This window comes from Molossus molossus, unplaced genomic scaffold, assembly GCF_014108415.1.
Source record: "Molossus molossus isolate mMolMol1 unplaced genomic scaffold, mMolMol1.p scaffold_m16_p_8, whole genome shotgun sequence".
NCBI classification, from domain to species: Eukaryota; Metazoa; Chordata; class Mammalia; order Chiroptera; family Molossidae; genus Molossus; species Molossus molossus.
The window spans coordinates 42895181-42921811 of record NW_023425402.1 but is presented as its reverse complement, the minus strand read 5'-3'; the positions used below and the strand labels follow the sequence as shown (position 1 = coordinate 42921811).

Here is a 26631-nt window from a genome sequence, read left to right as displayed (position 1 = left end):
CTGGAAATGAAGAATGACATAGCAGAAATAAAGAGCAGATTGGAAGGAATAACCAGCAGAGTAGAGGAGGCCAAAGACTGGATCAGTGAATTAAAAGACAGAGTAGAAAACAATCGTCCAATCATAAAACCAAAAAGAAAAAACCATTTAAAAACAGGCCCTGGTTGGTTTGGCTCAGCAGTTAAAGTGTCGGCCTGCGGTCCAAAGAGACCCCGGGTCCAAAGAGTTCCCGCTAAGGATACGTACCTCAGTTGCGTTTGTCTCCGGCCCTGGTTGGTCGTGCGGGTGGCAGCTACTCAATGTGTCCCTTTCGCGTCAATGTTTCTCTCTCTCTCTCTCTCTTCCTCTCTCTCCCTCCCACTCTATCTGAACAAAAAATGGAAAAATGTCCTTGGGTGAGAATAAAAAACAGAAAAAAAACAAAAACAGAAAGACAGCCTAAGAGAACTGTGGGACAATATGAAACATAACAACATCTACATCAGGACTTCCAGAAGAAGAAAATGAACAAGGGTTAGAGAATATATTTGAAGAAATAGTGACAGAAAACTTCCCAAACTTGGTGAAGGAAAAAGGCATTCAAGTACAAGAAACATAGAAAGCCTCAAGGTAAGAAGAACCCAAACAGGCCCACACCAAGACACATAATGATTAAAATGACAAAAATTGCCCTAGCTGGTTTGGCTCAGCGGTTAGAGCATCAGCCTGCAGTCCAGAGAGACCCGGGTTTGGTTCCCGTTAAGGGCACGTACCTCGGTTGCAGTTTGTCCCTGGCCCTGGTTGGGTTGTGTGGGTGGCAGCCATTTGATGTGTCCCTTTCACGTCCATGTTTCTCTCTCTCTCTCTCTCTCTCTCTCTCCCCCTCCCTCCCTCCCTCCCTTCCTCCCTCTCTCCCTCCCTCCTTCTCTCCTTCCTTCCTTCCCTCCTACTCAATCTGAACAAAAAAATCGAGAAATGTTCTCGGGTGAGGATTAAATAAATAAATAAATAAAATGACAAAAATTAAAGACAAAGAGAGAATCCTAAAAGCAGCAAGAAATAAGCAACAGGTTATCTACAAAGGAACCCCCATAAGGCTATCAGCTGACTTCTCAACAGAAACACTACAGGCCAGAAGGGAATGGCATGAAGTAATCAAGGTCATGAAAAACAAGGATCTGAATCTAAGACTACTCTATCCAGCAAGACTATCATTCAAAATAGAAGGTGAAATAAAGAGCTTCCCACATGAAAAATGTTAAAAGAACCGCTGTAATTAGTAGAAGAAATAGGAAGAAAAATATAACCACAATAAACAAAAATGGTAATAAGTACATATCAATAATCACCATAAATGTAAATGGATTAAATGCTCTGATCAAAAGACACGGAGTAGCTGATTGAATAAGAAAGCATGACTCATACATATGTTGTTTACAAGTGACCCACCTCACAACAAAAGACTCACACAGATTGAAAGTGAAGGGAAGGAAAAAAGACGGGAGTAGCAATACTCATATCTGATGAAATAAATTTCAAAATGAAGGCAGTAACTAGAAACAAAGAAGGCCACTACATAATGTGATATAACCTCAGTAAACATATATGCACCCAATATAGGAGCACCAAAATATATTGTAAAACTTCTGGAGGACTTCAAAGGAGAAAACGACAGCAATACTATCATAGCAGAGGACTTCAACACCCCGCTGACATCACTGCATAGATCCTCTACATAAAATTAACTAGGATAGAGAGACTCTAAATGATGCACTAGAACAAATGGACTTAATGGATATCTACAGAGAATTATACCCCAAAACTGCAGAATTCACATTCTTCTCAAGTGTACATGGGACATTCTCAAAAACAGACCACAAGTTAGGACACAAACTAAGTCTCTATAAGTTCAAGAATGTGAAATCATATCAAGCATCCTTTCAGATCACAGTGGCATAAAACTAGAAATCAATTACAGCAAAAACATCCAAACACATAGAAGCTAAATAGCAAATTATTAAATAATGAATGGGTTACTAAGGAGATCAAGGGAGAAATTAAATACTTCCTGAAAACCAATGAAAATGAACACACAACACAAAATCTATTGGACACAGCAAAAGCAGTCCTGAGAGGGAAGTTCATGGCACTACAGGCACACCTCAGGAAACAAGAAAAATTTCTAATTGACTATCTAACCTCATAACTTAAAGAACTAGGAAGCTAACAAAAAGAAAAACCAAGAGCAAGTAGAAGGAAGGAAATAGTAAAGATCAGAGCAGACATAAATTACATAAAGACTAAAAAAACAATTCAAAAGATCAATGAAACAAAGAGCTGGTTCTTTTAAAAGATCAACAAGATTGATGGATCCTTAGCTAGACTCACCATGAAACAAAGAGAGAGAACCCAAATAAACGAAATCAGAAACGAAAGAGAAGTAACAACTGACACCACAAAAATACAAAGGATCATTAACAAATATTATTAACAATTATGTGCCAACAAGTTGGACAATCTAGGCAAAATGGACAAATTTCTAGAAACATATAGTATCCCAAAACTGAACCAGGAAAAGATAGAAAACTTCAACAGACCAATAACAACTAAGGAAATTGAACATGTAATCAAGAATCTCCCAGCAAACAAAAGCCTGGGCCTGGACGGCATCATGGGGGAGTTTTACCAAACATTCAAAGAAGATATAACACCCATTCTCCTCAAACTATTCCAAAAAATTCAAGGAGAAGGAAAACTTTCAAACTCATTTTATAAGGCCAGCATAATTCTAATTCCAAAACGAGATAAAGACACTACAAAGAAAGAAAACTACAGGCCAATATCCCTGATCAACATAGATGCCAAAATCCTTAAAAAAAATATTAGCAAATCAAATCCAGAAATACATTAAAAAAATTAGCCCTGGCCGGTTTGACTCAACAGTTAGAGCGTTGGCCTGTGGACCAGAGAGTCCCAGGTTCGGTTCCCCCTAAGGGCACATACCTCGATTGTAGTTTGTCCCTGGCCCCAGTTGGTGCATGTGGGTGGCACCCACTCGATGTGTCTCTCTCACATTGATGTTTCTCTCTCTCTCTTCCTCCCTCTTTCCCTTCCAGTCTATCTGAAGATAAATGCAAAAATGTTCTCAGGTGAGGATAAAAAATTATTCCCAATGACCAAGTGGGATTCGTCCCAGGGATGCAAGGCTGGTACAATATTCACAAATCAATAAATGTGATACACCACATAAACAAAATGAAGGATAAAAACCATATGATCATTTCAGTAGACACTGAAAAAGCATTCGATAAAATCCAGCACCCATTTCTGATAAAAACTCTCAGCTATGTGGGAATAGAGGGATCATATTGCAACATAATAAATGCCATATATGAAAAACCTACAGCCAACATCATACCCAATGGGCAAAAACTAAAAGTATTTCCCTTAAGAACAGAAACAAGACAGGGATGCCCACTTTCACCACTCTTATTTAACATAGTACTAGAAGTCTTAGCCACAGCAATTAGACAAGAAACAAAAATAAAAGGAATCCAAATTGGAAAGGAGGAAGCGAAACTGTCATTATTTGCAGATAACATGATATTGTACATAGAAAACCCTAAAGACTACACTAAAGAACTACTAGATTTAATACGTGAATTTGGCAAAGTAGCAGGATACAAAATTAACATCAAGAAATCAACAGGGACTTCCGGTCAAGATGGCGGCATAGGTAAACTTGGTATTGCGTCCTCCCACAACCACATCAAATTTACAAGTAAACTACAGAACAACCATCATTCAAAACCGCCTGAAATCAAGCAAAATGGAAGTCCTACAACTATGGAATTAAAGAAGCAGCTGCATCGAGACTGGTAGGAGGAGCGGAGGTGGAGGGGCTGGTGCCACCCCCACATGTGGCAGATAAAAATCAGGAGGACACCTCAACTGGGAAGGTCCTCCCTGAGGACTGAGGGGTCCCCATCCCACACCAGACACCCCGCTCAGGGTTCCAGTGCCAGGAAGAGAATCCCCATAACTTCTGGCTGGAAAAACCAGCGGGAACTGAGGCTCAGGGAAGCTGAAGCAGCTGGAGCCCCAGACAGCTCCATAAAGGGCCCACGCACGAACTTATCAGACTCTCTCCCTCTAAGCTTGGAGGAGAGGCAGCTCAAGGGGCACCAGAGACATACAGGGAAGAACTGAGCTGTTTGGCACCGGAGTGAGGGCTGGAAAGGGGGCTTTCTCCGGGAAAAACGTGCTGTCAGAGGCCTTTGTTCCTTTGGTGAGCCCTTCCCTGGGGTGGCAGACAGCTGCCATATCTGGGACTCCAGCAACCTGGCTCACACTGGTAGCCCTGCCATGGTGATTCCCTGAGGCCCCACCCCACCCAATTTTCAGGCCCACCTAAGCTATTGTCAGTTGCTTAACCAGAGGATTGGCCTGTCTTGGATCCTACTTCAGGTTTTCCTAAATTCTTTCAAACATGCAGCATCTGGTCTCAGATAGCCCCATACCTCTTGTTAAGTAATACACAGAAACAAACACAGAGAGGCAGCCAAAATGAGGAGACAAAGAAACAGGTCCCAAATGAAAGAACAGAACAAAACCCTAAGAAAAGAACTAAGCAAAATGGAGATAAGCAACCTAACAGATGCTAAGTTCAAAATACTGCTTATAAGGATGCTCAATGAACTTAGTGAGAACCTCAGTGAACTTAGTGAGGGCCTCAACAGTATAAAAAAGGACCAGTCAGAAATGATGGATGCACAGTCAGAAATGAAGGAGGCATTAACTGAAATAAAGAATAATTTACACAGATTCAATAGTAGAGTACGTAAATCCAAGAAGCAAACCATCGATTTGGAATATAAGGAAACAAAAAATGCCCAATCAGAACAGCAAAAAGAAAAAAGAATCCAAATAAATGAGGATAGTGTAAGGAGCCTCTGGGACAACCTCAAGCGTGCCAACATTCACATCAAGGGATGCCAGAAGGAGAAGAGAGAGAACAAGAAATTGAAAACCTGTTTGAAACAATAATAGCAGAAAACTTCCCTAACTTGGTGAAGGAAACAGACATGCAAGTCTAGGAAGCACAGAGAGTCCCAAACAAGATGAACCCCAAGAGGCCCACACCAAGATACATCATCATCAAAATGCAAAAGGTTCAAGACAAAGAGAGAATCTTAAAAGCAGCAGTTAGTTACCTACAAGGGAGTTCCCATAAGGCTGTCAGCTGATTTCTCAAAAGAAACTTTGCAGGCCAGAAGGGAGTGGCAAGAAATATTCAGAGTGATGAAAAGCAAGAACCTACAACCAAGATTACTCTATCCTGCAAAGCTGTCATTTAGAATCGATGGCCATATAAAAACTTTCCCAGACAAGAAAAAGTTAAAGGAGTTCATAACCACCAAACTGTTATTATATGGAATGATGAAGGGTCTTTTTGAAGAAAAAGATAAAATATATGAACAAACAAAATGGCAATAAATGCATATTGACAGTGGAATCTACAAAAAAAATAAATAGGCAGAACAGAAACATTCTCATAGATACAGAGAACATTTTGTTGGTTGCCAGATGGGAGGGGTGTTGGGGGAATGGGTGAGAAAGGTGAAGGGATTAAGAAGTACAAATTCATTGCTAGACTGACAAACCTCAAAGGGAAAGGGGTGGGGGGTAGGAAGAAATAAACCAAAGAACTTATATGCATAACCAATGGACACAGACAATAGTGTGGGAAAAGGTGGGAGGGGGGTGGGAGTGAGGAGGAGGGGGTCAATGGGGGAAAAATGAAGAACATCTGTAATATATTCAACAATAAAGTTTTTTTTAAAAAATTGAAGCCATAAAAAAAGAAATAAAAAAAATGAAACAAATCAACATCATTCTTATACACCAATAATGAACTCACAGAAAGAGAAACCAAAAAAACAATCCCATTTACCAATGCGGCAAAAAATGTAGATACCTAGGAATAAACTTAACCAAAAAAGTAAAGGACCTATTTACAGAAAACTGCAAGACATTGAAAAAGGAAATAGAGGAAGATATAAAAAAGTGGAAGCATATACCTTGTTCATGGATTGGAAGAATTAACATCATTAAAATGTTCATACTACCCAAAGCAATCTATAGAGTCGGTACAATCTCCATTAAAATACCAATGACATATTTCACAGAACTAAAACAAATACTTCAAAAGTCCATATGGAACCAAAAAAGACCCCAAATAGCCACAGCAATCTTGAAAAAGAACAAAGTAAGAGGGATCACAATACCGGATATCAGGTTATATACAAAGCCACTATAATCAAAATAGCCTGGTACTGGCAGAAGAACAGGCATATAGATCAATGGAACAGAATAGAGAACCCAGAAATTGACCCAAAACATTATGCTCAATTAATATTTGACAAAGGTGGCAAGAGCATACCATGGAGTAAAGACAGCCTCTTTAATAAATGGTGTTCAGAAAATTGGATAGCTACATGCAAAAAAATGAAAATAGACCACCAACTTACACCATACACAAGAATAAACTCATAATGGATAAAAGACTAAATGTACTCATGAATCCATAAAAATCCTAGAAGAAATGTAAGCAACAAAATTTCAGACACCACATGCAGCAGCATTTTCACTAATAGAACGTCTAAGGCAAGAAAAACAAAGGAAAAAATTAATACATGGGACTACATCAAACTAAAAAGCTTCTGCACAGTAAAAGAAACAACCATTAAAATGGAAAGACAACCCACTACATGAGAGAGCATAATTGCCACCGATACATCAGATAAGGGTTAATTTCCAAAATATATTGAGTACTCAACAAAAGGAAGACAAAGAATCCAATTAAAAATGGGCAGAGGACTTACATAGACACCTCTCCAAACAGGATATACAAATGGCCAAGAGACATATGAAAGAATGCTCAACATCACTAATCATCAGAGAGATGCAAATTAAAACAACAATGAGGTATCACCTCACACCTGCCAGAATGGCTGCCATCAACAAATCATCAAACAAGAAGTGTTGGCGAGGGTGTGGAGAAAAGGAGACTCTAGTACACTGCTGGTGGGAATACGGACTGGTGCATACACTATGGAAAACACTATAGTGTTTCCTCAAAAAATTAAAAATGAAACTGCCATTTGACCCAGTGATCCCACTTCCTAGGAATATATCCTAAGAAGCCTGAAACACCAATCAGAAAAAATATGTTCCCCTATCTTCATAGCAGCACTATTTACAATAGCTAAGATCTGGAAACAGCCCAAGTGCCCATCAGTAGATGAGTGGATAAAAAAGCTGTGGTACATATACACAATGGAGTACTATGCAGCAGTAAGAAAGAAAGATCTCTTATCCTTTGAGACGACATGGAGGGACCTGGACAGTATTATGCTAAGTGAAATAAACCAATCAAAGAAAGACAAATACCACATGATCTCACTTATTTGTGAAATATAATGAACAAAATAAGCTGATGAACAAAATAGACTCAGAGACAGAAAGGAGTATGGTTCAGACTGACAAACTTCAGAGGAGGGGAGCAAGGGGGAGGGATAAGAAAAAGTAAAAGTATAAGAGACTCATCAAAGGATTTTGCTTACAAATTATACTATAAAAGGGATGTCTTAAGAGAAAATTAAATTAAGTGCCTAAGGTTGCCCAGGGTTCTAAGATGATATAACAACAGATATAATGGCAAAAGCTCAAAATGTAAAAAAAATCAAAGCATAAAGCAAATGTGTTTCACTTTTTAAAAGAAATAAAAGCACAAAGATTACCTAGATGTGTATCCATGAGAACTACTTGGTTCTTTCCTTTCACTTTACTGATGAGGACACCCAGGCCAAGTCGACTCCCAAATACTGGCATATTATAGATAAAGCCTCACCTTCTCCACATGCCTGTCCTAGTTTCCCTTCCTGAATTCAGTGTATTAAAGTATCTGGTTATACAGTTTCTATGATGTTTACATAAGTGGTTATATTCATTTTCCCAAGTTGCTACGACAGCCTGCAGCTGTGGTTTAGAGGAATGAATACAGTAATGGAAAAACATCAAATCCCGTGAAAAGGCGGATGTTTAGACCTGGAGATTAATTCAGTAAGTCCTTTGCTGTTCCTTTTCTCACCTAAGTCTCCTCAAATGAGTGGACCAAAATATAACCTTAGGAACCACAGCTGGGCAATGTTCCTATCAGCACAGAATAGTTCAATAAAAACATACCCTGAACCTGACATAGTCTTATTTGACTAAAACATACACTCACTCTATAGTACCAAGAATGAAAATAATGAGGACAGATTTTGTGCATGACATGTGGAATCTGTCTCTTAACATAAATGAAACAATGTGTGGCATTCAATGTAAAAATCACACACACTCTAAACTCAACTACCTTTAATTGTCCTCTTCTACCTCCTGCTTCCCTAGAATTCACCGAGTTCCAAATGTTGCTCCTAATCAGGGAGAATCTACTTGCCTAAAAAGTTTTAAACTGACATTTGGTATTCAATGTGTTGATGAGGTTATACTACTATTCAATTTTCAGTTTTCAAAGCACTCCTATTATTTTGTTCTATCGAAGGACAAGGAAGGAGGAAAGCAGTTTAGTGGTGTGAAACCCACACTCATCTGGATTATCTGGAATACAGTATAATTCTATCTCCCTTTTTTATAGCATTGTCCCTAATCATACCATTCTTTCTTTTTTATAGTAAGTAGTATTCAGCTTTACAGTATTATGTCAGTAACCCGCAATCCTTACAATTCTCCCTTCCGACGGAATGTAAAACGCTTTTCCGCAGTTCCAGAACACTGGTAAAATGCCAACAGGGACAGTCTCATTTCAAAGTGTAGGCTGCCACCTACTGACTGACTGTGATCCATTCCCACTCAACACTGCCTTGCCCAGAAAGCTAATCAATCCCTCACAAAACGTTGTCTTTGCTATGTCATTTAATGCTGTCTTCGCTATGTCACTTCATGCAATGCATTCAATGTATCAATATAATATATTCATTAATTATTTTAACTTTGGGAAAGAACCACTAAGCAGACCTGTTTCCGTATAGCTAAAAATCCCCACTCCAAAGGGCAGAGAACTTTTTTTTCAAACCCTCACCCAAGGATATTTTTCCATTTACTTTCAAACAGAGTGGGAGTAGGGGAGAGAGAGAGAGAGAGAAACATTGATGTGAGAGAGACACATTGACTAGTTGCCTCGAGTACACCTCGACTAGGGCTGGGGACCAAACCACAACTGAGGTACGTGCTCTTGACCAGAATCGAACCCGAGAATCTTTGGTCCATGGGCCGATGCTCTAACCACTGAGAAAACTGGCCCGGGTCAAAGAATTATTTTTAAAAGACAAGTGCTATTGTTTGAATATGTAAAAAGTTCTATTTTAATAATATTTCTCCTCGCCGTTTTCTTTATTCTTCACTTCTGAAAACTGAAGCTCACCCCCTCTCATTAGAAACAGCAGTGGTGACTTAATTGTTCCTACTGATCAACTGCAATCATAGTTCTAAAGCTATTCTGAAAACTCACAGCAGTTCCTGACAATAAAGCAAAAAAAGCTGTTCATTAGCTCATATAAACAGAAGTCTGCAGTACCCTCTAAGAGCAGTGGAGTTAGTTTCTCCCTTTTCTAACCTATTTTTTAAGAAAGAGAATCAGACCATCCAAAAATCAGTAAAGGGAGATAAGCAAATCCCCTTCTGAGACCATAGGCCACTGTCTTGGTGAGAGTAGAAGGTAAATTCACACTACAGTCACTGACACTGTTAAGAGCTAGGGATACACAGGCAATTTAAATACCTGTTGCCTTTAAGAAATTGTCTGGTGCACAGATTTGGTGGAAAGACAATTACCATATAACTTGCAAGATGTAAAATCTGAACAGTGATCAGCAGCTGGGTCTTCTTGAGGGTCAGGAAGCTTTATAGAGGACCCATCTCAAGGTGAAATAGGAATTTACCAGGTAATCAGATGGGAGAGAGAGATTCAGATGGCATGTGGAAAGAGAGAGAGATTAAAAAATAAACAAATAGAGGCTTAGGGAAAACATCCAGGAAGTCAATATTAGTCAAGAATAAAGTGACTGAGGTCAGGTGGATGGGTAGGAGGCAAATGGCAAAGTCTTTTGTATATCTCACCAAGAAATGTGTGTTTTAGAATGGTCACAATGGCAAGAAGGTAGGGGATGGATTGGAGGGAGGGTAATTACTAAGACAAAGAATGAAACTGTCTAAGCAAAAGTGATTAAGAATCTAAAGTGAAACTCCAAGACAGTGAGAATGGAAAAAAGAGGCCATATACAAGACAAACTATGAAGATAAAACTATAGGTAGGACTGACTGAATGTAGGGAATGAGAAAAAAGAAAGAGACTAGGATCTCCCCGGTTTCTGACTTAGGTAACCAAACGGATGGCAGATTCACCGAGATAGAAAATGTACTGGGAGGCATGGGTTTACTGGGTGGATATAATGAATTCAACTGAATGTGAAAATATGAGTTTGGAAATGCTGAGTGTGAAGTGACTGGAACACTTAGGTAAAGATGTGCAGTGATATACAGTATTGAATATAGAGATCTGAAGCTCAGGCCAGAGGTCTAGAGTGAATATAGATATTCTGAAGTTGCTAATGTATGAGCCAAAGGTGACACTGATGAAATGTCCCAAACAGAATGGATACAGCAAGAAGAGAAGCACCACGGATGAGAACCTGGGCAGAGAGCCAACAGAAGACTCTCCAGCTTAAACAAGCATATGGCATGCTACTACCACACACTGGCTCAGGCAAGATGGAATGGCGAAAGCTAGAAATTGCTCAGCAACATAGCTATACCAGATATAGTCAAGACAACAATGCTGGTAAAAATAGGAGGCAGCAGGAAAAGAGAAAGGCAAAATATGAAATGATTGCATAAAAGAAGCCATAGGCATGAGTCTACAGGGGATGGGCAGGGCTGCTGAGGACAGGACATTGTGGACATACATCACTCACTTATAGGGTCACCAGGAGTCAGAGCTGACTCAACAGCATGTAACACACACAAGTTACAGAAGTATAATTCAATTTATGGTTGCCAGTTCTACAGGTAAGAAGTTCAGAAGTTGCCACTTCATCCTAACAATGAGGTAGACAGGCTGAAAAATCTTCTTAGACCCATAAGAGATGGGAGGACACAGAGCAGACTGCTGCCCCCAAGATTACTGAATACAGAGAATCTCCACTTACAGGAGCAGAGACCGGGAAGCTGAAATTGTCAAAGGAACCACTGCTGGGGCAGGAATACCTGAACTGTAACTGATGACTTGTTAGAGGCTCTGTGTGGACAAGTCCAAGAGTTAAAAACTCCAAGAGACAATGGGGGAAGCCCCGTTGTGAGGGTTACCTCTAGGAACTGGACTAGGTTTCCACAGTAAACACTGGAGAAAAATCCCCTCTCCCTCCCAGCAGGGGAAGCAGACAAGGAAAGATTTTGAAATACACCAGAGCCCTCTCCTCTCAAGGTCTGCCCTCAGGTGAAACTAGTTAACCAGAGCCTAGCATGCTGGGTATTATCAGAGCTAACTGACCTGAGGGAAGGAAAATAACCAAGTCCAGCCCACACTAGCCATCCTGTCCCACCTAAGAGGAAAGAAATTAAGAAACACTTACAAAGTTCACAGTCCAGATGCACAGGCTCACCAAAAAACTGAGACCTAGTCATAGGACTATGGAATGCTTCCCCTCCCTGCCCCACTTCGCCACCACATCCCTAAAGGCCTGTTTATAACAGTTCCTTTCACCCAGTGCATTGAGAGCAAGCATCAGAAGACATTATAGGGATGCTTAGAATTATCAGACCAAAAATCTAAAACAACTATTATTAATTTAATATGCTAAAGGCTCTAACAGATAGAGTAGATAGCATGCAAGAACACAAGGGCAATGTAAGCAGAGATGAAGATCCTAAGAAAAAAAACAAGTGCAATTCTATATTTTAAATATCAGTTAATACATGCAAGTATATTTAAATACAGTCTAGAAGTGTACAAATCAAGCTATATACACTGATTTTCTCTAGGCAATCTCTAGAAGTACAAACAACTTTTTCTTTTTTTTTTTAATGTTTTTATTGATTTATATTTTTAGAGAGAGGAAAAGAGAGAGACAGAAACACTGATTGGTTGTCTCCCTCCTGCCCTGCATGCACCCCAACTAGGAAGTAAACCAGAAACCTAGGCATATGCCCTGAGCAGGAATGTAACCAGCGACCTTTCGGTGCATTGAACAACACTCAACCAACTGAGCCACACTGGCCAGGGCCAATTTTTCTTCTTCTTCTTTATACTCTTCTATATTTTCCAAATTTTCTACAATGCATATGCATTACTTTTTAAATCAAATGTATAAAGGCTTTAGCCCTGGCTGGTTTGGCTCAGCAGTTAGAGCAACCATCAGCCTGAGGACTGAAGGGTCTTGGGTTCAATTCCCAGTCAAGTACCTAGGTTGCTGGTTTGATCCCCAACCCCGGTCAGGGTCATGCAGGAGGCAACCAATCAATGTGTCTTACATCGATGTTTCTCTTTCTCCCCCCCCCCCCCCAACTCTATCTAAAAACTCAATGGAAAAATATCCTCAGGTGAAGATTAAAAAAGAAAAATATCCTCGGGTGAGAATTACCAACAACAAAAAATGTATAAAGCCTTTTACTTCTTTTTAAAATCTAAAGTTTATAGAAGTCTAAGTTAGCTGGAACTAACTGAGATATCTGAGATAGTTAGGATTGGCCCAACTACCTCAAACTCTAAACAGCTGTTAGAAACAGACAGCTAGGTAAAAACAGAGGGACAGGACCCAGGAAATCAGCCTGTTATTAAAGTGAAGAGAAAAGAACAACTGGTAAGTGAGAGAGAACAGGCTATGGTCTCTTGGATTCAGAGAAGAGCAAAATAAGAAGAAACAATGATTAGAAAAAAATAACTCAAAGACCCTCACCCCTTATTCTGCTAGCACATAGGAGCTTTACAGGACAGAGTCAAAGGTAAGGAGAAAGACAGATGTCAACTCCCCCTCTAAACTTTAGCAGATTACCTAAAACTAGAGAAGACATAAATGGGCAAAGGTATCAAAAGGCATCCCTCACAGTGGGGGAGGAGGGTGAAACATTCCTTACATAAAAAGTCAAGAATGGGAAGGATGGGATGGGCCACAATGCATTCTGATAGTCAAATGAAAAGAGTGAAAATAAGAGGTAGAAATCAATCACATGTCAGGCAAAAGACACACATCAGCTGGGATAGAATGTGTAGAAAGGTAATGAAATAATTCATTTTATGTATCAACTTGGTTAGACAATGGTGCCCAGTTGTTTAATCAAATGCCAGTCTAGCTATTGCTGTGAAGGTATTTTCTTAGATTAACATTTAAATCAGTACACGTTAAGTAAAGAGGATTGCCCTTCATAATGTGGCTGGGCCTTATCCAATCACTTGAAGGCCTCAAGAGAAAAGACTGAGATTTCCCACAAAAGAAGAAATTCGGCTTCAAGACTGCAATATAGAAACCATGCCTGGGTTTCCAGCCTGCTGACTTGTCCTACAGATTTCAGACTTGCCAGTCCCCACAATTGTGTGAGTCGGTTCCTTAATATAAATCTATTACTCATTCTCCCTTTCTCTCTAGATATATAGATATATACACACACAAACAGAGATGCACACACAGAGAGAGAGAGAAAGAGATACAGACAGATCCTAATGCTTCTATTTTCGGAAGAAACCCATTATACAATAAGAATATGGCAATAATATAACAGGTATATTTTATATTCCCAGAATCTTTAAGTAAAAGTTCTACATGAACACTGTTCATATGTAAAGATATTAACTTACCATATTTATCTCGCAAGCCAACAGTACATCTAAAGACTCCACCAAAGGCAACATCTTCACCAAATATGACTGAAAAACAATGTTTAAAGACATTTTATTTGATATTCCTTAAGTGACAATAATAATGAGAAATACCTAATTTAAATGTTTACAGTTTAAATCAGAAAACAACCTGGCCGGTGTGGCTCAGTGGTTGAGCGTCAATCCATGCACCAAGAGATCACCGGTTTGATGCCCAGGTTGTGGGCCAAATCCCCAGTAACGAGCATGCAGGAGGCGGCCAGTAGATGTTCTCCCTCATTGATGTTTCTATCTCTCTCTCCCTCTCCTTTCCACTCTCTCTAAAATCAATAAAGAAAACAAAACAATTAATAAAACAGAAATGGACCATAGATCCAAATCAAAGTTTCTCCCTTTTGACATTACTGACATTTTGGACTGAATAACTCTTTTTTTGTAGCAGCCTGTTCTGTGCATTATAGATATACAGCAGCATATCACATTTATGATCTCTACCCAGTGGATGACAACTGCCCCCCCCACACACAGTTGTAACAGAGCCAAAAGTGTCTCTAGGCATTGTTACATGTAAGAAGAAAGGGGGATTAAAATTGCTCAAGTTAAGACAGAACCGCTCATCTAAAATCTCATCTTATTTTGCCATGAAGAAATTGAGGCCCTAGAAGTAGTCAAAGAACTTGCCAGGTTAGAAAGCAAGAGGCGGAACTATGACGCACACTCCAGGCTCCTGAGTGCCCGGTAAGTGGTTTCTTACACATGGTGTATTGTCCAATGCAAGTCAGCGATTATAAAAGCTAAAGGCAAAGCATTTCAAGCTGACAGAACAGTCACAAACAGGAAAGTGACTTAGATCGTGTGAAACATAAAAGAGACAAGTACAGTGGGACATAGTGAGCAAGAAAAAGAATACTATACATTCAAATTGAAAGTAGCTTGTAGTAAGGCAAAGAGAATAAAATAATGGGAATTCATAGTACTAAATTCTAGTCACATTAATGCACCTAACCAGCTCTGTGGACTTCAGAAAAATAACTTACCTTTCTCTGTTTATCTAGATCAATAATTCTCAAATAGCATTCAAAACAAAGCAAGGTCCAATAGTCTAATTCTTGTTTCCTCCTAAAAAATTCTGTTTTTCACTTGATCTTAAAACTAGGGATTCTCAAGTGGAAATCCAAGGAATGAAGTACAGCTAGCTGATCAAATTTAGAAAACATACAGCAGAAGGACAACTCTTTTTATATTAATAATTTAACTTGATAAGATAGAGGTTAAGTCACTTATAAAGTTATTCCCAAAAAATCTTACAAGGTGAAAGACAACATAACCTAAAGGAATGCACAGAATCAAATCTTGATTTTATAAATAGATAAGTAACTGAAGTAGTAGTTTCCATTTTTTCTAGATGTTAGAGAAACAGGAGTACACAGTAGGTATTAATCCAGAAGTTAATATAATATTAGGACCACAATACTATAGGAGAAAGTAAATTTTATGATGTTAGAGATAAATGACAACAAATTCATGAGTGGATTAAAAATGTTTTGATGTAATGATTGGATTATTGGACTATAATGATTTGGTCAGGTCTTTTATAAATTTCAGGTAGATATAACGATAACCATTGAGCTTCAAATACTTCCAGTAAATCTTCACTTCTGAAACAACACAGCGACCACTAGCAAGCACAGAGGAAGTTTACCTGCAGTAGGATCTTTGGCCAATGAGTTATCCAAGGCACTTGTTATTGCCTGGAAAAGGTTCATTTTCTGAGTTTGTCCTGTAAAAATGAAAAATAAACATTTTAAGTCACATTTCATACATAGTAAAATATATAAAAATAATTCATTTCTTAACAGTTGATTACAACTTGATCAAATCAAGGTACAAAGGAAGGTCAAGAACACATTACATGAATGTATTGGATTATTTACAGTGACAATGGCTCTATGGAAGATACAAAAGCAAGAGACTTCAAGAGGGTTGTTGAAGAGGCAAAATTTACGTGTATTAAACAATTGAAAAACAAGTATAAAAAAGGAAGAAAGAATATACTCAAGTGACCAAATGTGTGTACAAAATAAATAAGAGCCACACCAAGTCAGGAAAAGTTACTAGCCAGGGTGAGAGTGTTCTGGTAAAATGCCCTAAGGGGTGTTAGGAACAGAAACCATAGGAATGTACATGATGGAGGCCTGTGTTAAATATGCCAATGAAAGAAAATATGGGCCATAAAACAATGAGAAAGGCTAACAATAATCTTTAGCACCCAGAACTGCAGGTGTTTGGAGAATACTTGAATCCCATGCCTAGAAACATCGGACTTGGTTATTCCTATTATCCTATTGTTGAAGTCAAAATCTCTGCAAGCCAATCTCCACATCCTGAAATGGGTTAAATGGATCAGCACATGTAAAGCACTTAGAATACTGAGCGACACAGTGGGTACTGAATAAATGTTAGCTATTTATTATTAGACTCTGGACTTTGTCTATGTTCTTCATCTTGACTGGGCATTAATCTGAAGGATACAAAGCTTTATTTGATGAAATCCCAAGTGTTGAAATTCAGAGATATTATGACTTTAGAGTTATGATTCAAACCTTGATGCTGTTCAGTGCCCACAGTCATCTTAGACTTCTGGGTCAACTCCTCTCCAAAACCACTATTCAGAGCAGATAAAGGCTGCTGCCTGAATCTTCTGTGATCCACAGGCCCAGTCTTCATTTTATTTAGTGCCTTTCTCTGCACTGGTCCTCACTTTAACCCATAGCTATGCTGATATCAAATCTCTTCAACACCTACTGCCTACCCTGACCACTGCCCCATCTAACCTTTGTGCTGCTTAGAAGTCTGGTGTGTTCCAAAACCCAAGGTCTAATTTCCAGGGTAGGTCTACTGCTATTTCCTTCAGCCCTCTGGCCATGAGACACTGGTCACTCATTTCTTTCCTGGAAACCCATCTTCCTCCCAAGACTCCATGGCAGGCTCTTACCTATGACATCTTGAATCTTCCAATATCTACTGACACACAGCCTACTGTTTCTCTGCTCTGGCCTCAGATGTCTCTCTAACCCCATCAACACTGCTAAACGCCTAGCCTTCAGGTCTTGGCAATGCACAATCAGATCTGCCCTGCTGCCCTCCTACCCAGAATAAAGGCCTTTTCTACTTTTATTCCTGGTAGGGATAATAGGAATGTATTAAAGAAAATATTGTTATACCAACTATGTCAAAGGAAACACAATCATACCACATGTCAATGGTCACTGCATAATTTATTTTTCTTCAGGCTAAGGCTGTATCATTTAATAGATACTTTCCTTAAATCCTCCTCCTGTCTATAAAAACTCTTTAACATGTTAATTAGTGCCCAGCATCAGATAATAATGGTTTAGGGTAAACTTTTTTCCCAAATACCATGACATTCCCACTCTTTCTCCTATTTCATGCATTTCCTAAAGTAAGATTTTTATTTGTCAATTAGGATTTTCATAGCTAAGAACCTAGGAAGATGAAAAATGCCTAAATATCTAAGCTGGTATTTATTTCAAGTCTGCTGACCATTAGAATTAATATTGAATGTTTCCAGCCCTGGCCGGTTTGGTTCAGCGGTTAGAGCGTCAGCCTGCGGTCCTGAGACCTGGGTTCGGTTCCCGCTAAGGGCACGTACCTCGGTTGCAGTTTGTCCCCGGCCCTGGTCGGTTGTGCGGGTGGCAGCCACTCGATGTGTTCCTTTCACATCGATGTTTCTCTCTCTCTCTCTGTTCCTCTCTCTCCCTCCCACTCTACCTGAACAAAAAATGTCCTCGGGTGAGGATAAAAAAAATATATATATATTAAATGTTTCCAAGATATCATATCACATTGCTGCTCAGCAAATTTCCAGTTGGAAAAAAGCAAAGATTTTAATAATAAAAATCATACCAAGTAAATCTGGAAAGTATTGCTTGACAACCACAAAGAATTTCCTCATCTTGTAAGAAAATAATTTACAAGGGTATTTAAAGGTTATATTTCCATGTGAGCACATCAATTTTCACTCCTGAAGACTTTTTTTCAAATAAATTCAAATTTTCAGGGTTATGGATTAAATGTTATTCTACCAGATACTTTTAAAAGTTTAAATAACAATTGTCTATTTTTTTTAATGATTTTGAGAGAGAGAGAGAGAGATTTGTTGTTCCACTTATGTATACATTCATAAGTGGAATTCTGGTTAATCCAGAATTGGTTAATTCTGGTATGTGCCCTGACCAAGAATCGAACCCACAACCTTGATGTATTGGGATGACTAACCAACTAAGCAACCTGGCCAGGGCATATAATTTTTTATGATTTTTAAATAAGTTATTTTTCAATTACAGTCAATGTACAATATTATATTACTTTCAGGTGTTCAACGCAGTGATTAGACATCTATATAACTTAGGAAGTGATCACCCGAATATTTCTAGTACCCACTGGCAACATACATAGTTATTACAATATTGACTATATTCCCTATGCTGTATTTTACATGCCCCATGGCTATTTTGTAACTGCCAATTTGAACTTCTTAATCTCTTCACCTTTTCATCCCTTCCCATCAACACCCCCTCCCATCTAGCAACCATCAACATGTTCTTAAATGACAATTTTTAATACAGCAACATCTACTTTTGATTCTATTCAAAGTTATAGTATGTTTTATGGATGGGTCAAGAAGAAATCACAAGTTATTCACAGGTAAGATCATTTTAAATATATAACTATTTCCTGTAGGTTACACCGAAGACCATTGATAAAATATGCCAGTGTCCCTCATGATAAGATAAACACACCTATAACACAGCTAACCAAACTTGTGCCCCTGGTAAGAACTTTAAAAAGAAAGAAGAAAGGTGGTCTGAGAACACCACTAACAAAGTTACTCAGAGCATCATGAATACCCAGGTCATCACTGCTGCAAAGATGAAGTGGCATGTGGGCAGAATGGAAGAGACAGAATAGAAAATAAGCTCTAAGAGGCAGGGAGTCTTACCTGCCTTTGATCAGAGCTATATGCTCAGTGTTTACAACTATGTCTGACATGCATAGGAGCTCACTACATATCTGTTGAATAACTAAACAAATAAATACAAATGCATCTATCTCAATAAAGATAAAAAATACACAAAGCAAACTGTTAATCAACCACTTAAAGAGGAAGGAATGGAATAGGAAAAATAATCCACCAAAGTCACAATTCAAAGACTGCAGCAGAAGTGGGATATTGCAATAACAGTCTCATGGAGTCTTCAGTTATTTTGAATAACTCTTCAGTAGGCAGTAGCACTGAAGAGAGGAAAAGCCTTCCACAGAGCCAGACCACTTGAGACAAAAGGGGAAATGAGTCCCAAGCAGCAGCCTCCAGAAATAAATAAGGTCAATAGCAGGGCATGTCAATAGTAAGTGCATTCATAGTTAGACCCTGAACAAATAAAAATACACAGCTATGATATGGAAACTTAGGGTCTACTTTCAGAAAAACAAAGTTTCTGCCAACACATTCAGCACTGCACCTTCTTTGAGCTGCCCAGTCCTTGCAGTAGACCTGTGTATTATAACACTGCCTCATCCTATTCTTTAGAAATCTCAGCATGTAGCACAGTGCCTAACACAGACATGACCATCAGTATATGCCTGTGGAAGCATGGTGAATGACTATTTCAGTGGCTTATACTGGCACTAACCACACTGTGAAATTTTCCCCAAATAAAACTCTTCTACCTCCAGATACCCTACTGTCGAGGAATCCCTTTCTGTGTGCCAGGTATGTACCTCTGCCCCATTCTAAGCTCTATTAAGGGCTGCTGCAATCTCTATAACATATAGTAAGTTTCAAAGAGAGTCCAAATATCAGGGACAGAACATTTAATATTAAAATATAAATGAAGGGTCTACAAGCACAAATGCCTTTTTAAGGTGCCAGTGTAAACTGCATAGCCAGGAAAAGGAAGAAAGTAAACAGTACTGGGGCAGGGCGGGAGGGAGGGCAAGGGGGTAATCAAATAGGGAGGCCCTAAGAAACCCTTCAAGTTGAAGAGACTGTGACTAGGGTCCCTAGGTTGCCCCTCTCAGGACACCTGGTGAATTCAGTCATGATATGTCAAGTGATGACGCTTCTCTTCTTTTTTGATGGTTCCTTCTCTATTCAATCTCTAAATGGTTGGGTGTGGGTTTTTTTGTGTGTTGTTGTTGTTTTGAGTATGTTTTTATTGGTTTCAAAGAGGAAGGAAGAGGGAGAGATAGAAACAACAATGACAGAGAAACATCAATCGGCTGCCTCTTGCATGCCCCTCTACTGGGGATCGAGCCCAAAACCTGGGCATGTGCCCTGACTAGGAATCGAACCAGTGACCTCCTGGGGCATGTGTTGACTCTCAACCACTGAGCCACACCAGCTAGGCTCTAAATGGCTTTTAAACGCATCTACATGCTGGTGACTCTCATGGCTAGCAACAATCTAGACCTCTCCTCTGAGCTCCAACTTTGATATCTGTGGACAAATAAAAGAGGTTTTATGGAAGGTAACCTCCTAGAGTAATCTAATCATAAATTCATAACTGGAAAGGTAATGGTGGGTAATCACACCCCAGACATATAACTTTTTTACTAAAAGGCTGATCTTTGCCTTAAGCAAGCCCTACCCACTGTCTCTGTGCACCTAGGTTCACACACCTTTGAAATACCCCCTTTCAGACCCTTCCGTCTAATACCACCCTTTCAGACCCTTCATTCTAAAGCAATAATTTTCAACTGGTGTGCTGCAAGAATCTTTGAAATATGCAATAGCTGCCCTGGCCACTTGGGCTCAGTGGTAGAGAGTTGGCCCATGGACCAATGAGTCACAGGTTTGATTCCGGCCAAGGGCACATACCTCAGTTGTGGTTTGACCCTGGCCCTGGTCGGGATAGTGTGAGAGGCAACCAGTCAATGTGTCCCTCTCACGTTGATGTCTCTCTCTCTCTCTCCCTTCATCTCCCTCTCTCTTTCTCCCACTCTATCCGAAGATAAATAAAAAAAAAGTCCTTAGGTGAGGATTAAAAATAAATAAATAAATAAATAAAACATGCAATAAATAAATAAAACAAGGGCCATTTTTTAAAACATGTTTTTACTAACTTTTTTTTTTTTGAGAGAGGGAGGGGAAGAAATATCGATCAGCTGCCTCCTTCATGCCCCCCACTGGTGATTAAGCTCACAACCTGGGCATGCACCCTGACAGAGAATCAAACCAGAACCTCTCAGTCCATGGGTCAACACTCAATCCACTGAGCCACACTGGCCAGGCTGCTAAGGAGCATTTGAATATTTTTAACATCATTCATGGACCATACAAAATTATCAACTTAAAAATTATCCTGCCTGTCCAGCCGGTGTGGCTCAGTGGTTGAGTGTCAACCCATGCACCATGGGGTCGCCGGTTCAATTCCTGGTCAGGACACATGCCCAGGTTGTGGGCCAAATCCCCAGTGGGGGGCATACAGGAGGCAGCCAATCAATGTTCTCTCTCTTCGATGTTTCTATCTCTCTCTCCCTCTCCGTTACCCTCACTCTAAAATCAATAAAGGAAGGCAACCAGTCGATGTCTCTCTCTCACTTCGATGTTTCTCTCTCTCTCTGCCTCCCTCTCTCCCTCCCACTCTATCTGAAGATAAATGCAAAAATGTCCTCGAGGATTAAAAAAATAAATATAAAAATAAAAATTAGCCTGCCATATTTGGTCAGGATAATTTGGTAAGGCGTGTGATGTCAGCCAGTACAGATTTCAGAGGCCTTATATGGCCCACACGCCAGATGTCCCCCTCCCCTGCTGGACTGTCAAATTTTAAAAATGACAACAGCCAACACAAAAATAGCTATCTGGTGTGAATGAATCAAAATTATGCCTATTTTTTTCAGATAATGTATTTTTTCAGATAAGCAAAATACATTTTTTTCAGATAATGTATTTTTTTGGTGTGCCGCAGAATTTTAGTAAAGCAATTAGTTTGTGTGTTCCATGAGATGAAAAAGGTTGACAATCACTATCCTAAGGCATGCAAGAGAGCACATAATCTTTTCTTTTTAATATGTTTTTATTGATTTTTAGATAGAGAGGAAGGGAGAAAGAGAGAAACATCAACCAGCTGCCTCCTGCTCGCCCCCTATTGGGGATTGAGCCTCCAACCCAGGCATGTGCCCTGACTGGGAACTGAACACCGCTCTTGGTGCATGAGATGACGCTCAACCAACTGAACCACACCGGCCAGAGTAAAAGCACATAACCTTACCTCTCCTGTAATTCCTATCATCATCTTGCTTTCTCCCAGAAGATTATGTAATCTTCCTTAGTTCCCTCTTCAATCTCAAATGCATAAAAGAAACTGAAAACTGTTATTCTCCAAAGCATTTATCTCAGTCTGTTGAGAGTTTGCTTCCAGGTATATCCTGCTTGGATCAAACAAATTTTTATAAAAATTATCCACAGGTTTAGATGTTCTTACATTGACATATCCAACAGTCAGCAGTTCTCTTCTTGGGTGTCTTGGGCTTTTTTAACTCAACAAACACAAAACTGAACACTTTATGTCTATGCCCAAGATGTTACTTTCTCATTTCAGCAAAAAGCACTACCAATCCCAGGTGCCTGAGCCAGAAACTGAGGAGGCATCCTTGAATAGCTTCTTTTTATTCATTACTGGCATCCAATCCATCAGATCCTACTACCAAATTCACTAGTTCCAAAACATAGCTTGAAATGTGACACTACTGTGTTCTGTTTCCGGAATACACCATCTCTTTTCTGTTTCAGAAAATCACCTCCTAACCACCTGTCTTAGTTCGCTCCAGCTACTATAACAAAATACCATAGATTGGATGGCTTAAACGATTGATTTCTCATAGTTATGGAGGTTGGGAAGTCCAGACCAAGCTGAGTTCCTGGTGAGGGTCCTCTTCCTGGTTTGCAGAAGGCCATCTTCTTGCTGTATCCTCACATGGTGGAGAAAGAGACCATCTCTCTTCTAGTAAGAGCTCTAATCCCATTCACAAAGGCTCCACCCTCGTGACCTAATTACATTCCAATGGCCCCATCTCCAAATACCATCACATCAGGAATCAGGGCTTCAACATATGGATTTGGGGAGAGGGGACACAATATTCAGTCCATAGCACTGCTTCCTCACTTGTACTTTTTCATTCCAAATGATTCATGAAAAAGCTGCTATAATGAGAGTCCTAAAAAGCAATGCAGGTCATACTACTCCTCTACTGAAAATCCTTCAAAGCCTCTAACTGTATCTGAAAAGAAGCCCATTTCTTACCATGTCCACAAGGCCCTGCTTGAACTCATTGCTGCCCACCTCAATAGTCCCATTTGCACTCCTGTCCCCATGGCTCACCACGCAGATCTTTCTTCAGTTCTACCAAACCAAGTTCCCTGCCACCTCAGGACCTTTACCCAAGTGGATCCCTCTACCTGGCACCCTCTCCACGCCTTTCTTAATACTCATTTCTAATCCCTTAGAGCTTAGTTAAATGTTATCTCTTCTTAGGAACCTGCCAGGTCTCTATTATTCTTTTTCCTAGCACCTGAACATTTCATGTATTGTGACTGAGATTGATTTAAGTAGGCATTTGCTTGATACTTTTTGTCCATCTCCTCCATTAGACAAGCTCATCTCCATCCCTCAGTACCTAGCACAGAGTCTGGTGTCCAGGAGAAAATTAAGATGTGAAGAATGAATGAATAAAACAAACTTACAAATATACACAATACCTAAAATCAAGGGGCAACAAGAGGCCAGGTGATGGAGGAAGCAAACACACTGGCAGGACTGGCCTGAAGTCTGTGATGCCATTTACACCCTGTGTGACTTTGGGAAAGCTACTTAACCACTGGCATTCAGCTTCCTCCTCTATAAAAAAACAAGAGATACTATCTAATATACATGCGGTAAGTGAGCAGAGCAAGGATGATGAGTGAGGTCACCTGGGCAGAAAGCATTGGGTGTCTAGCAAAGGACAATTGTAGTGTGGGACCTCATCCTCAGGGTGACCTTTCCTCTCCTAGAATATCGATGGCCATGCAGTTTAGATCCCCTGACCTTTCCTCCTTGAGATAACATCTAGGCCTCAGCTGATTTCAGCTTCATGCCTAGAAAAGCAGCAAAACCAGACAAGCAACCCCATGGCTGACCTCAGGACCAACTGCATTGAATAACAACCCCCTGCTATTGGTGCTGAACCATGAAAGGACACACCTGGAAAGCTGATGGATATTCTATTAAGATCTTCCCCGGGACCTCCTCTAAAATCTCCACCCAAAACCCTTAGGATGGAGGACCCAGTGCACTCTCCTGCTGGGGAGTACACCCATGCCTTTTCCTATCCCCTCTCTCTCCCCCTCCCCCCAGGAGCATCATCATTACCTTCCTCACTCCCAAGCTCCAAGGGCTCTTTCTTTATTTCTATGCCTTGTTTCCTAAGCCCATTTCTTCTACACATTACTTCTACTATTGCTATAATTTTCCAAATGAATGTTCTCTTATAGTTTAGATCTTGGCTCTGAATTCTTTCCTAGCCAGAACTCAAGTACCGAGGTCGCTGAACCTAGGTCTGGTCTGACCCCACAGGTCTAACACCTGGTGCCATTCCTCCCACCCACATTATGGTACCATGACTTGGATTGTGTGGCAGAATTCCAGAGAAGCCCACCCAGGACCACTTTGCAGACCTGGACCACTGCTAGGTACCAGCAGGAATCCATTGTGCCCCACCAACTCCTCACTTTGCATGAGTTTTCTGGAATTCCAAAACTCTTAGTTTTAAGGTAAGAGGTTGACTTTCTCTAAGCATTTTTTTTTAATCCTCATGGTGGAGCTAAAGGTTAAGAGTTGAGAGACCCTAGGCTGAAGATAAGAATTGAGATAGCTAAGCACAGGAGAAAAAAAAATGGATGGCTGCTTTTTATCTTTGGCTTTTCCATTGGAATTGCTTTCTGAGGGTCTGAACAAAACCTTTTGCTGGAGAAATGAGTGCCTAAACTCATTTGGCTTCAAAGGTAAAGGGCAGCTTCACTCTCCCTACTAGGCATCTTTTTTTTTTTTATCCTTACCCGAGGACATTTTTCCATTTTTTGTTCAGATAGAGTTGGAGGGAGAGAGAGGAAGAGAGGGAGAGAGAGAAACATCGACGTAAAACGGACACATTGAGTGGCTGCCACCCGCACGACCAACCGGGGCCAGGGACAAACTGCAACCAAGGTACGCGCCCTCAGTGGGAACCGAACCCGGGTCTCTCTGGACTGGGGACCGACGCTCTAACCGCTGAGCCAAACCGGCCAGGGTACCCTACCAGGCATCTTAAAGGGTCAGGGCTCTTAGGAACATGAAAGACAGGGAAACAGGTCACTAGCCGGACTACTAGAGAACAGAGTTATAGGATGAGTTTTCTGTTGGAGGCGACAAAGGTACTAGGCACCTCTTGTATGGAGAGACGTGATAGAGGGGATTCCCAGTAAGGCTAGCTAAGGCTGGAAGTCATTAAATGAGGAATACCTCACTTGAACGGGTGACTGCAAGATTGAGGCACTGGGTGCCCGCAAGACTGGGTACTGGGTGCCTGCAGGATATGGGATACTGAGTGCATTCAGGATGGCCCAAAACAGCCCAGACTAACAGGAACACTTCTAACTCTTGGCTTAGAACATATCTGTCTGTGGTTGGGGAATCAGTCCACAGTGCCTCAAGGTACTCTTTGGATGCATATTTGCCAACTGGAAGAAAGTACCCTCAAGCTTCTTTTGCAACATAGCCTGGCCCCACTATAAAGTGGGCAATGGAAAGGTCTGGCCACTTAATGGCAACATTATAACACTATCCTAAAACTAGACCTGTTTCGCTATTCCCAAGGGAAGTGGATGGAGTATGAGGCCTCTTTAGATCAATGTTTCTTTTCCATACAACTAAGCCTTTATGGCTCTCACAAATGACCCTCAAGTATGTACTACAGGTAAACTAGATCGCTCTGTAATTGCTACAGAGCCTGAAAAAGTATATACCTGATTGGATTGCAGCCAAAGTCTCCAACTCCCTTCTCCCTAATACATGAAAAGAATCTGAGAAACAGGATGTTCCAGAACACTACCCCAGGTATCCAGGTTGAATCACCCTGGGAGTGGAGACCCCCCTTGGTCTCCCTGTGGTTATACCTGTGCAAGTAGCCAAATCACATTGTCCTCTCCCTCTAAGGACTGCCACCCCTCACCCATATATCCCCTATATAACCCTGCCTGTTAGAGATACTGGCGCTGATGCCTCCTTAGGAGTCAGCCCAGTAGGTAACTGGACCTTTCAATACCCAGATGGGGGTAGGGAGAAGGATTCCAAAAATGAGGGAATGAATTTGTCAGTCCTTTGCCAACATCTGCCAATCCTTGAGGTATTAAAAACCCTGCTTGGCCCTGGATGGTTTGGCTCAGCGGTTGGAGCGTTGGCCTGCGGACCAGAGAGTCCCGGGTTCGGTTCCTGCTGGGGCATATACCAAAAAAAATAAATAAAATAAAAATAAAAGCGTTAAGGAATGAAAATTGACTTTAAAGTCAATAAGAGCCCCTTGGAGAAATGGCTTGGTCGTGGGGTTCATGCTAGCCTTTTCAGGTAAGAAATTAAGTTGCTTTCCTGAGAGATGGCCAGTTTCACCTCAAGAACTTG

General features: G+C 40.4%; 1 protein-coding gene across 4 annotated transcripts in view; it reads right to left on the bottom strand.

The window, feature by feature from the left end:
* Positions 1–26631, bottom strand: part of BCKDHB (branched chain keto acid dehydrogenase E1 subunit beta) — a 263784-nt gene that overhangs the window by 214817 nt on the left and 22336 nt on the right. For 3 of the 4 annotated variants that reach the window (XM_036249160.1, XM_036249158.1, XM_036249161.1), the window contains exons 2-3: positions 15615–15692; positions 13892–13960 (exon numbers count right to left, since the gene is read on the bottom strand). In XM_036249160.1, coding sequence (XP_036105053.1) covers positions 13892–13960; positions 15615–15678 — 133 coding nt within the window. In that variant the 5' untranslated portion in view covers positions 15679–15692. Of the gene's footprint in view, positions 1–13891; positions 13961–15614; positions 15693–22209; positions 22364–26631 lie in introns of those variants that run through there. The other variant, XM_036249159.1, reaches the window with a different exon arrangement.